Source organism: Sapajus apella, unplaced genomic scaffold (assembly GCF_009761245.1).
Source record: "Sapajus apella isolate SASKATOON/1434 unplaced genomic scaffold, GSC_monkey_1.0 scaffold6, whole genome shotgun sequence".
NCBI lineage: Eukaryota > Metazoa > Chordata > Mammalia > Primates > Cebidae > Sapajus > Sapajus apella.
The window spans coordinates 21,699,966-21,713,595 of record NW_022436946.1 but is presented as its reverse complement, the minus strand read 5'-3'; the positions used below and the strand labels follow the sequence as shown (position 1 = coordinate 21,713,595).

Here is a 13,630-nt window from a genome sequence, read left to right as displayed (position 1 = left end):
CCTCCTCATTTCAAGGCCCTCCAGGTGGGCCAGAGAGAGCAGTATGGCTATCCTCTGACACAGTATGATCACTCTCATTTCTGACCACCTGAGACTGCTATCTATGCCTGATAATTGAGAAACCTCAACTGCCTTTTACTCCTGCCTTTACACACCCACCAGTTTTGTGCCCACAATACTAGCTCAATTTTTTAAGAGACAGGGCCTTGCTATGTTGTGCAGGCTGTATTAGAACTCCTAGGTTCAAGGGATCCTCCTGTCTCAGCCTCTCGAGTACCAGATCAATTTTCACCTGACCCCAGAGCCCTGTTTCTTCCTTCTTGGAGCTCCTTTATTAGTACTGTTTTCTCCACAATACTAATACTGTGAACCTTTTCCTTCCCATCTAAGTATCATGACCAACACCCCTATCACAAAAAACGGGTTAACAGGAGAAAAGCGTAACAAATTTATTTGATCATAGTTTACATGACACAGGAGCCTTCAGAAAGAAGACTCAAAGATATGGCAAAAAAATTCTATTTTATGCTTAGGTTCAATGATGTATGGACAGCCATGTGGAAATATGATTTCACATTAAGGGTATGATCTAATTAATGCTAGTAGACTGAGGTGGAGAAACCCAGCAAGGTCCATCTGTTCAAATTCTTCTTGGCCACTTGTGCAGCATTTCTTCCTCCTGGGTACAGGGCAAGACGCTTTCTAGTATTTGGGTCTTTTGACCTACATGCAAACAAGATAGGTCAGAGAATTTCTTCATGGCCAGTTATTTCACAGAAAGGCAGGAGAAAGTTAGAGCAATTGTTTTTAGGTGTTGCAGCTGCCATGGGAAAGGTGTTCCTGTAGAAGCCAACCATAGTTTCAGTGGCTAGAGTTGGGGGAGTGCAAGTGAGAGACAGGAGGGAAGGAGGTCAGAGACAAACTTTTATTTCTGAAACTGCTTTGGAAGCCGTCATTTTGGAGATTCTTTTCTGAGGCCTAACAATTCCTTTGGAAATTAAACAAAATACAAGGCTGCCAATGTGGATGTTTTATCTCTGTCAGAAGACTTTTTTTTCCGTTGTTGTTTATGGCATTTTCAAACATATTTGGAGTTAGAGATAATAGTATAACCAAGTCTCATTTAACCATCATGTTCCATTAAAAATTATTGATGTATAGGCAATTGCCTTAGTGGACTTTATATTCCCTAAAGAAAAGTATAAAATTGTTTCCAGATTTTTTGCTGATTTTCTCCCTAAACCCAGAGTAGTGCTAAGTATGTAGTAAAAACTCAACACTTGGTTATGGAAATGAATTGAAATCCAGTTAACCAAATCTCTGAGCAGTCCATGAAGTATTCAGCTTCGTCCAATCAATTCTTGGACACACAACCCTTGAAAACTTTCAGTGTTTTTAAAGAAACATTAACACATAAAATTAAAGAATAAGTCACCCGAGAAAGTGTATGTATATGAAATAATTATAACTTTACTCTTGTACAATTGCTGAATACTTAATCAGCAAGCCAATTTTCTTTTGACACCAAGACTGGAAAATCACCAATATACAGCCTGGCGCAGTAGAGAGGGACAAGAATTTCACAGGAGAGAAGAGAACTAGCTCAGTTCTCAATAGAAACATGACCTTAAGCAAGTCACTTATCCTCTCTCAGTCCTTATCTCTAAAATAAAAATAGTTGTACTTTTCCCAGTGGCCCCATAGTGCTATTATAAGAATGATTTTTTTTAATTTGCACAATTGCTTTCTGAAATATAAAGCACCATATTATTATATTGTCTTTATGGGACACCCAGACCATTTTTTAAAAGGGCCTATAATACCTTTGGGGGGAAAATACCTGACATACATATAACAAGCTAAATGTCTAATGAGCAATGCAGGCAGCACACATCCAAGAAGAAGGAAGTGACCACTGAGAGAGGTGTTAAGCAAAGGCTACATGGTGGAAGTGGATATACAGTTGTGTCTTAAAGGATAAACAAAACTTGGACAAGGGAAAGGAATAGACAAAGGCATTTCAGGACATAGATATATTACACCCTAAAAAAAGAATGGTAGAAAGGTTGGAGCAGTTGCCTGAGGCTAAATGATGAAGGACCTCAAATAAAGGTTGAGTGTTTTGACTTTAAAGGAAACACTGGCAAAATCTGAGGAGCTCAATATAAGCAAATTAGCATCCCCCAACAAGTAATTGACTTATAATAGATTTTAAGGTGAGAGAAAATAGTAAACTATTACAGTTATCAAGACTGGACGCAATCAGAGCTGTGAGCAAGCAATTAAAAAAAAAAAAAAAACTAAAGAAGAATATAAAAGGGAAGCACATACAAGATGAGACCAAGAATGAGTAAACAAAGTCCCTTGATAAAAATCCTCTGAAAGCATTACAATCCTTTCCGCAGACTGCAAACCTCCATGACTGGAATCTGCCCATCTCATCTTGAAAAAAGTAACCTTTGATCTCTGCACCTGTGTCTGTCCCTCTGCAATGCCAATTTCCTTCCATATTTAGGTCCTTGTTTTTTGTTTTTGTTTTTGTTTTTTTCTGTCTCTAATACATTTCTCCTGATCTCTGCATGCCTAGTTCATTTTCGTCATTCAGATCTCCAGGTGACAGTACTTCCTTGACCACCTGGTCTAATGCAAGTTTTTAAGACTTCTGCTCTCATGTATTTTTTTTTAATTTTAATTACTTCTTAAGCACTTACTGCATTCTAATCTTTTTCTCATTTACTAAACTGGGTTTCCTCCCCTAGAAGAGAATTCCTGGGAGAATAGGAATCTTGAGACTTACTCAACACTGTCCAACCCCAGCACCCAGAAAGGTGCCTGACATGGATTAGGTTGCTCAATAACCACTCACTGAATGGGTAAAATAAATGAGTCAGGATAGGAGTCCTTCAGAGAGAAAGTGTTTCTGTTTTCTTTGGATATATTTGGTTCCTATGCCTTTTTCAGGCTGGGAATTCCACTTCCCTTAAATGCTGTGAGTGATTCCCAAATCTTTTCAATTAACTACTTAACTAGCTTTTCTACTTAACTAGCTCTAGTTGGTGTCTTGTTATTTGTAAATAGGAGCTTTAAATAGACAGCTTTGTGAACCTAATAAAACACAGTAAACTAGCTATCATCCCATATTGCAGGGACTGAAACTCAAAAACTCCAACAACATAGTCACTCAATGAGTAAGGAAGCCTTGAGAGAATGGACAAGAACACATGATAACAGATATTAAACGCAGGTCAAATGACAACTAATCCAAACCTTTACCCAATATACAAAATTGTGTCTACTTTTTTCTCCACCACCATTAAAAAAATGAGAACTTCTAATTCTCACCTATCATGTGACACTAGTAATAAATAATCTACTAGTAAATAGATAATATAATATACATACCAGAGAAACAATTATTTGGTTATCTTTATTGTTCTACTTACAATGGGTTTCACTGCATCCCCCGAAGGCACAGAAAGAGGGGGTTAAATGAAAGAAAAAAAAAGAAGGAGAAACAACAACCAGAAACAAAATACAGAAATTCATGCTGGTATTTATGGAGCTAAACTGACTGCATCTCTCTGTAAGCCTTATATTACTAAAGTTTACAACCAAACCAGACGTGTCTTTTAATAAATATAACCCCAGAGACCTATAGTATCTGTTTTCTAATTGTTATATTTGTGATGTTGTTGTAAAATGCCAGGATCTGAAGATACTTAAGCTTGAACCAAACTTTGTCTCTAGGTACTAGAAATTTTTCCTTCTTTATTATTTTATTGCATTATTACTCAGTATAAATTTGACTAGGGACCTTGTTTTTAAACATAAAATGAGAATTGATTTACTGCTTCTAGAGGGCTGAGAAGAATGATTTTTTTTAACAGATCATTCAAAGAGTATTAAGAATCTAATTCTCATAAGAGAATTCCAGTGGTGTGTGCAATGATTATTTATAACTAAATGCAGAAATAACATGTAGTAGCTAGTTTTATAATGACAGTTTTAAGAACACCTTTTGAAGATCAAGACAGCTAAAACTAACTATAAATTGTCCACCAGATGATATAAGTAGAATTTAGCATCCAAAGTTTGTTTTCCTTTATATTCCAACTCCAGTAACATCAGAATAATTAGATTCTATGTAATATAATGTAAAGAATAATAAAATTGAAAAGACTACGATTTCTGACATTTGCTGTATATTTCCTTCTTCATACATTATCTCAAATGAAAAACGTATTTATTTTCTAAGAATTGAAACTGAAATCACCACAGCACAAAAGTTAAATTTTAGATAAAAAACACATTTTTTTGGTTTTTCCCTTGTAACACCAATGTTTTGTTCACATATTATATGCAGATTAAAGTGAAGAAAAATAAGTCTTCAAAATAAAAATGGACAGAGTTCACACAGAAATTCAATTTGATCAAAAACCGGAAAGCCCTAAAAACTAGACCAATTCCAGTTAACTACCAAGTCAGCAGACAACATAACTGAAGAAAAATAAATTTAAAATTGTTATCTATTTGTCATATATTATATGAAATGGTATATAGCAATGTCAGAAACATCATTAAACTAATTAGAAGGAAATGGTTCTCACATTTATCTGATCAATGTATGCTAAATAATTAATAAAGAGGTATGCAAAACAAGAAATCAGAAATGTATTTTTTCAGATTCAGCAAACTGAAGTGAGTGCAAGTTGAGTATATAAACAAAGAACTGGTACCTCTTCCTCTGCTCTTTTTAGCATCTGTCTTCCCTGTTCCCCTTGGATAAAACAAATTCCTAAGTTAAGAAAAAGTCATATATTGAATGAACAATGCCTATTTCTCCATTCTGCTCATTATTTTGCAATCAGTTACAAAAAGAGGATTGAATTAATTTATGGAAATATTTCTCAAAAGAAAAAAGGAAGGGTCCTGTGGCAGCTCCCACCACCCTACATAACAGCACGTATGACTGGGGAGAATAACAAGAGGCTTGTCACATATTTACAGTAATTATTTTGTTAACTTAACAGGATTCTTTTTTTCATCTGTTAAAATTTATTTACACAACCATAAGTTTCATCAATGAATCAGCCACAACTCCTTAAAGTCAAAGTAGAGCAGACATTTTGTAATAAAAGGAAATCACCATCAGAAACCAGAGAGAAGTCACCCTCACAGTGTTCTAAGTTTTAAGAAAACAATGACTATAATAATATGAGAGCCATTCCAACCCATTTGGGGTACTCCATTTGCAACGAAAAAACTGCGAAGATTAAAAAGCAGCAGCAAAGGATGCTTTGTTAATAGCCTATCAAATAAAAGTTATTCTGCAAGTATAAAAATAAACCAATGACCATGTTAGGTAAATCCTCCTCCCATAACTAAAATAAGTCTATCAAACTTGCGGCTAACTTCAGAAGTTAACTGATATTGCTAAAGATCAAACTCATAAAAATCATACTATTTTACTAAGGACGAAAAATGGGAAATCATTTTGATCCACCACTAAATAAGCATGACTTCAACCATGCATGAAGGTAAGAAACATTTACTTAGCACACGTTCAAATATTAATACAAATAAAAGATGACAAACATCTTCTAGTAAGATGTTTGTATCCAGCCTAGAATCCCAAATACAGTAGATACCCAACAGATCATCTTTCCTTCCTTCCTTTCTAGTGCCTTTAGTCAGTGATCTGCTGTCTTACAGCCCTGTTTACATTTTCAAGTATATAAGTGTGTCTCCTCTCTCCAACTAGATTGAAAAATAAAAACTGCTTCAATCATTGGTGGATATATATATATATATTTTTTTTTAATTCTGATATATGTTTTACATGTGCTATCCACAAACAGTATGTGCTGATAGGTAGGATTATTTGAAAGCTTAAGAAAGACACAATAAGATATATAAAAATGTATTTGGTCACAGAGCAGAATATTCTTCTACAGCTTATTTAAATAATAGTTTTATTATTATTATTATTACTATGTACAAGCATAGGACCTAGGCTACTTGAATGCCTTCTTCTGTCACCCTCAGTTTGTCAGCTATTTCCTTCCTCACAGTTACAAAATGATCACAATGGCACCAAGAGCCATGTTCTCATACGACACTCTAGTTATCACTAGGGAGGAACATCTTTCCCAGAAGTTTCCTGGCAGACTTTCCTTCCTAATTGACCAGAACTGTGTCACATATGGCCATCCTTACCTGCAAAAAAGTTAGGAAAGCAAGTAAGGTGGTTGGAACTCTTGCCACTATGGAAGAAAGTGATGAGAATAACTAATAAATAGACAACAAACAGTATCTGCACTGCTATACAAGAGCACGAGCCAGAGTCACTTACAATACTTATACATGAAGTTACCTCTATGCGATATATCTAGAGAAAAAAAGATCCTGCTGCTTGCCTTTCTAAAGTGGGACTCAATATGGATGAATGCAGATCAGCAAAAAATTGGGAGAGTTCTGAGAGCTATGACAGAGGAGGGACATCCCTTCTTTTTACTCTTTGCATGGATGGTTCATGAGTATGTTCTTCTTACACAGGCCACTGTGCCTGAAGATCAACCTTTTAGATGCTTTTTATTCAAGTAAACGGTCACTTGGTTTAAGCTCTCATCTTTTCAGATTCAAAGCCTGTGGAATCTCTGAAGTCCAACAATCTTTCTAATCTTTCTATTGCCAAAATATCAGTATAATACACATTAATATAGCCTTTAAAAGGAGACAAAAACAGAGAATCTCAGGCCTGTCAATTCTTAACATTTTTTTCAAATCAATGGAAAATGTTAAGAAGAAAATGCATTGCAAAAGTTGTGTTTGTTTCTCCATGTATTGGGGGAGAAAAAGGCACTTTGTGCTATATTATCACATTCCAATTTCTGGCCAAACCCCTGTAGTTTTCATCACGCATCATTTTTGTGATTAATGATGTGCACCCAGTTAATGGAAAACAGCAAATTAGGTTTCCACTAATAGTTTTCCAAGTTACATATATCTGCCTGCCTCATTTAGTAACAACCTCACTGTTCAGTAAGAAAGTAATGGATTTAATCCCAAAGCAGAACTTAGTTTTATGAATACAAGACAGGTCAGATTTCCAGAGTGGAGAAAATTACGCTTTTAGAGGTATGCTGATCTTCAGTTGAAATTTAACATGGAGATGATACCTCAGGATTTGGGATTTTTCCCTGTTTACTTCTATTTAGCAATCAGTTTAAGAATCTACAGCACTTATCTGCAGCCTATAAAATAGGTAGAATAGCATCTTTCAACCATAGCAAATAAAACAAATGAAATATGATAATTTCTATAATTAGCATACTAAGCTGAGAAGACATCTATTGTTCTAAAGACAGTGGTGAAAAACAGCTTGTTCCTTATATGTTAGTGGATCACTGCAATGATTATGTCAAAAAGCAAAATTTACACTTGCTTGTTCCGTTCGACCATAGAAAGTATTAGCTCTAAGTAACTGTGATTTAAGAAAAAATACATAGTACAGTGGAAAGCATCTAGGAATAGAGGAAGCAACAGAAAAGAATTCTAGTCTCATTTCTGCTTAAAATTACTTTGGAAACTATCTTCAGTTTTTGCTTTCCCCACTACCTTTTATATTTACCTCTCTTATGTCATTTAACAATCGCTATGGTATTTCAAGTTATATCTATGTATATCTCACATTTCCCATCTGGGTTAGGCTCCTTAAGAGCAGAGCAAACATCTGATTTACATTTTTATCTCTTACAGTGCAAAGCTAGACTGTGAGTTTCATGAGAGGAGGGACTTTGCCTGTACATCCCCAGTGGTTGGCATGATGTGACCTCACAATATGTGTCTGATAGTAGATGTTACAATAAACGAAAAACCTGAAAAGAATGCCATGCTTTCAAAATAAAAGAAAATGGGGACATTCTTTAAGAACCACACTATGTTAACTAATACCAAGATGTTAGGGAATGATCCAAAAATTTCAAAAGAAGAAACTAAATAAAAAACACAAATGGACAATGACTAGCAAATTTGTTAAGTAGACCAAAATTATATCACTACAGTGGCAAAAAGGAAAAAAAAAAAAAAAAACTAAACTAAACTTGTCAATGGCTCTCAACGCCTACTAAAATTTCAAATTACTTTGCCTTGGTGATTTTCCCTACAAATTCTTCACCCTGTGTACATTGATCCTTCCTCAGCTATCTTCAAGAGAAGATTCAAATATCAAACCTCCATCAAATTTTTGCTTCTCCCTTGATTCTCCTGGACAGAAAAATAATCTCTCTATCCTCTAAACTTCCAAAAGGGTTTATCTGTGCTTCTCTACTAAAATATAGCACTTATTTATAATTTTTTTTTCCACAGCACCAGGCAAACAAGGTTAAGATCAAAATAAAATGACTATAGCTTAGGAAAACAGTGAACATACAGCAATAATAATGCTGACTTTTGTAAGCTATTCTTTTTTTAACTAGGTATTTTTAACATTCATTACTTAATATATCACATATTCAATATCCTGAAGTTTAGCTGGTAGAGTTTCTTTTCTTTGAGACAGAGTCTTGCTCTGTCACCCAGGCTGGAGGGCAGTGGCACGATCTCGACTCACTGTAGTCTCAGTCTCTCGGGTTCAAGCGATTCTCCTGCCTCAGCCTCCTGAGTACCTGGGATTACAGGCACAAGCCACCAGGGCCTGATAATTTTTGTATCTATACTAGAGACAGGGTCTCACCATGTTGGCCAGCTGGTCTCGAACTACTGACCTCAAGTGATCCACCCACCCCAGCTTCCCAAAGTGCTGAGATTATAGGTGTGAGCCACCGCACCTGGCCTAGCTGGTACAATTTCTAAGTGAGCAGTACTTCAGCGTTTGCATTTTGTCATAATTTTCCCCCAAGCTTAACAATAAATGTGCCTTTTCAGAAAATTCTTGAGGCAAGTTCTAGAATTGATAAAGCAAAGAATAATTTACAACTGAACATAATCCTCTTGTAAAATGTAGTCAAGGCAAATGATGCCCTTGACTTGCTAAAAGGTGGCTGGAATGAAAAACACAATCTGCTATTCAATGTAGCCAGTATTCTCATCCATTCATGAGTTGGACAAACCTTGAAGAAGAGTAACTAAAAAATGAAATCCTATGGGTCAACTCCTGGTTAAGTTAGTCTATGATCTGAAGCTAATTCATTTTGGCAAGTCTAAGAAGATGTTTAACACAAAGTTAGATGTTTCACAGGGGTCATGACTAAATTGTTTTATGGTCAAAGCAGTCAGATGGCATTGTTTCTTCACTAAGGATAACATTATTTTCTTTAATACATTTTTACTTAAATTTAATTATATGAAAGATTTCTGAAACTTTATTCAATTATTTGACAAGGCTTAATAAGAGAGAAAAGAAATTTCTACGGGTGTGTCCCTATGTAAAGCAAGTCTGACACATGCCTCTGTATACATATGAAGTGGCTCTTTTCTTACACAAGAATAGAAATCAGGCCTCCAAATTTCCTTGTGGAATCTCAAAACTGGCCTCTGATATCTGATCTAAAGCAGTTGAGTTTCTCCTTAAATGTACAGACATCAGCACCTAAAACACCTACCAGAAAATTCTACCATGTTTTGCCTGCAAACCAGCACCTACCAAACACTTGACAGGTATTTGATTTTGAAAGCTATCAAAATGTATGGGAGATTTGATATTTTTCATGTTACTTTCCAAGAGAAATAAAAGTACATAAATATAGTTTATGTTATGCTGGTTGTTTCTAACAAGTAATATACAGGTACAACTAATAATCTAAATGATTGAATTGATAAAAACATCAAGTAATTTACTGAGCACTAAGCACATGAATAAAAAGTACTCTGTTGTTTGCTCTCATTAAGTTTTGCAGGTTAAGGAAAAAGATGTGAGAGCAAAATAATCACTTACCAAATTAGCGACGGCTCAAATTTTAATCTACAACGAGACATTTACCCACAGGTTCCATGTATTTATTTTAGTCATCTTTTTCTCTGACAAAACATCTCCAAAATGATCTCACTGGCCAGGCTAAAACTCAACCAGGCACTTTCTGCACTTCTTGCCTAAATACACCGCAAGCACATATAATGAAGGGGGTTTTGCCATGCAAAATGAGACTGAACAAAGAACTATTCATCCAGTTCAAAGTACTGTAACTTAACAGTAGAATTAACACCACACTAATCTGTGCCATAAGAAAATATTATTCACATCAATGATTCAAAGATAGATCTTTGACAACTTAGAAAAAAAACTGTATGTACGTTATTTCTTAGTTACAAGGAAAAAGAAGTATATCATAGATTATTTCCTGCATTTATCTTTACTTCTGTGTTGTTATTGTTATTGTCTTAAGGTACAACTAACAGTCTGATTCCTTAAAGAACTATGTACACAGGAAACAAGTTGTGAACAGGGTTGAATACAGGCAATCTGACTTCAAAACCCACTTTTTTAATGAGTTTGCTAGACGATTAATTTTTATTTGGGGCTTTAACTTGTTTTCTGGAGGCTGACTCCATAGATAATTTTATTCTGCTGAATCAGAGCTTCTTTCCAGTGCTATGTTAAAGCTCCTATGACCGATTCTTATGAAATCAGTATAAATATAATGCATTGTGAGAGTGACCAGGAGATGACAGCCATCAACCCACTTTTGTCAACCCACTGATCTTGCCACATGTGCTCTAGCATTAGTTTTATGTACTCCTGTCCACCTACTTACCATATCATGTCATACATGCAGCCCTCCTGAGGCTGTGGGCCCTGAAAAAGCAGGTGGCTCTCCCAGACTGAAAGAAACATCTTTATGCTCCAGAATAATGGAATTAACTAGTACCTAATGAAAATCCATTGAAAACTCAATAGACACATAACCTTGAAAGTAAAATCTTACTCAAGGAACCATGGCTACAATGTAGGAGGCTTTTAATAAAATAGAAAAATCAACTCAAGACAAAGCAACTAAAGCTAAGCATTTCTTTTTTCTTCAAGAATAAAGACCAACCTAACTTAAAGAAATAATTTATTTTTAGAGAGCAGAAATAAAACTATTAGTTTATATACTGCTCGCTGACCATCATAAAATATACTTTTACATAAATATACTTCTACATAAATGCATTCTCATTAGGCTTTAAAATAAGCTACAAAGACACAAGTTCTTTGAAAGTTTAAATTTCAAGGTCTAACACAAAATTGACCTTTTAAAGAGATAACAGTTTCCAGGGACTGAACCTCATAGTGAGAGTTCCTGAACAAACTCTCCAAACTAGTAAATGGGCCTTTTTTTGTTAGAGCATATAAACTCAGTCACAGAAACATAAGATCAACAGGGGTGAGAAAGAAAGAGGGCTAATCTCTCATTACCATGGGATGCATATTCATATCAATGTGCGACACTTCCCCAATAATGGGGGTGGGAGAGGCAAGAGGGACAATCTCTCATTACCATGAAATGCATATTTATATTGATGTATTACTTATATAATGAGACCTAATGACAACAAAACATACACCAGAAAAGTACATATGATTACCTGATATTCATTGGGCCAAAAGGTGCTCACTGCTAGCTCAGCCCGAAGCCAATCTCTACCGGTGAATCCAGTCACATTCCAAATTGGGTTGGCAAGAGGTCCTTTATTCACCCTAACTAATATGTTCAAAGTGCCAGGATTCAGCCCTTTCTGGCTATATAATAGATAACTGAAATCAATGCAGTGAGTGTCGTTTTCCTTCATTGTAGGCAGCTGAAGTCTGGCTTTTTCTCCAGGGTCATGATCTGAAGAGTCCACTATCATATAGGAACCTGCAATGACATTACAAATAATAAAGCTAAAGAGATACATAACTAAAGGGAACATATAACAATAAAAATACGTCAATCCATTCTGAACATTAAATTTAACTCAAAAAGACTGTTTTCCAAAACATAGCCATAGAAATATATCAATCAAATAAGTAGATGAATTGAATTCTTACTAGAGAACAATGTTCAAAGTATACATTATTAATTTATTTCGTCTCCACAATAACCTGTTATTATCCTATTTTACAACTTAGGAAATTGAGGCACAACTGGTAATACTCAAAGCCAGGCTCAAATCCAGATCCCACTCTAAATCTCTGGTCTTATTGGACACAAGTATTTTAATATAGAAAATATATATAGACACAAAAATGATACCTTATTGGCCTGGTTTACATAGAGGGTACCTTTCTTTTTCACTATCCAGAATATTATTGCAGGGACATGTGCTTAGAGTGCAGACAACAGAATAATTTCTAATTTCATATTGCAAGATCATCACATATACAAGTCATGTTATAATTTGTAACATACTAACTTTGAACCTCAGTCCATGGAATGAGGATACTTTGTAGTGTCGGTATGAGGGTTAAAGTTAAAAATGCCTAGAGCTGAGGATCAGGACATAGTAGATTTCCCCACTTGGAGTCTCACCCACTAAGCTGTCAGCTAATCACCACTGCTATTAGCCCTAATTGTGTAATAGTCCCTATACTCTTGTAGAGTATACAAGAAAACCAGTTTAAAATCACCAATCTACTCCATTCCCTTTGACTTAACAAGTGTTCATTGGTTATCTATCATGCGGAGGCAGAGGACATAAAGATTCCCACTCTCTTAGCTCACATACAGACTTTCCATTGCAGGCAAAGGTCAAATAGTGACAAACTACAAAAATGATACTTCAACATCAGGCTGCTGCTTTTAGTCCCAGAAAACTCTCCAGTAAAACAACCAATTGTTCTCATGTCATTATGGATTTTAACAAAGACACATACCACAAAAATGCAAATATACCTATTTATTACACCAAAGACAGAACACAAGTTTTGTTGTAAAACACCTTTTTTCTTTGCTAGGGCATAATTTTAACCAAAATATATCAGATGTAGTGTTACAGAACCCAGTGTCACAAGAGTTACAGTTGACCCTCTCTTCCTGAATCAATCTTCTGCATTCCCTCCCCAAAATCTGTACACATGAAACATTAAACATTCAATTACTACTAGTCTAACTAGTTCAATTAACCCTCAACAACAGATGCAAATCATGGCAGAGAGGATGGCGTCAACTGTTTGAGAAGCCAAATTTCAAATGTGACCAATTCCACTGCGTGGTAGAGAGCTTTGGGAAGATTTCTGGTTCAGAGCTTTTGGGAAGATTTCTGTAACACTTTAGTAAAATCAAATTACTGAATAAACAGATCATAGTGATAGTGGCTGATATGATTGTTCACTTCATTTTCCTAGTTCCCATCTTCTCTTGTAAGCTAGGATTCTTTTTTTTTTTTCTTTCTGAGTCTCACAGATGGCACATAAATAGAATAATTGTCTGTGTGTATTTTGGAGAAATTGTGTCTTTATTTTTAAACAGGATATCCTGGATCTCAACCCAATTTATAGAAGCAGGATGTTTCTATTCTTTATTATATTCACATTCTGAAGTCAATGGTTGATTTAGCAAGACGTCTTTCACATTCACCACTGCATAGCAGGCCAATTATTGCTTTTAATGAGGACCAGCCTTGAGATCTAGGATAAGTTGCTTAGTGTTTGTTATTGGGCCTCAGCATC

At 35.4% G+C, this 13,630-nt stretch overlaps 1 protein-coding gene and 1 long non-coding RNA gene across 15 annotated transcripts in view; one reads left to right on the top strand and one right to left on the bottom strand.

Annotated features, from left to right (window-relative positions):
• PTPRK (protein tyrosine phosphatase receptor type K) overlaps positions 1–13,630 on the bottom strand; it is a 576,007-nt gene that overhangs the window by 363,037 nt on the left and 199,340 nt on the right. For all 14 annotated transcript variants that reach the window (XM_032274360.1, XM_032274363.1, XM_032274362.1 and 11 more), the window contains exon 3: positions 11,566–11,837. In XM_032274360.1, coding sequence (XP_032130251.1) covers positions 11,566–11,837 — 272 coding nt within the window. The remainder of the gene's footprint in view (positions 1–11,565; positions 11,838–13,630) is intronic.
• On the top strand, positions 8,651–11,643 carry LOC116548914. Its single transcript, XR_004267618.1, has 3 exons — positions 8,651–8,662; positions 8,862–8,870; positions 11,553–11,643. It is a non-coding gene; the product is annotated as an uncharacterized LOC116548914 (long non-coding RNA).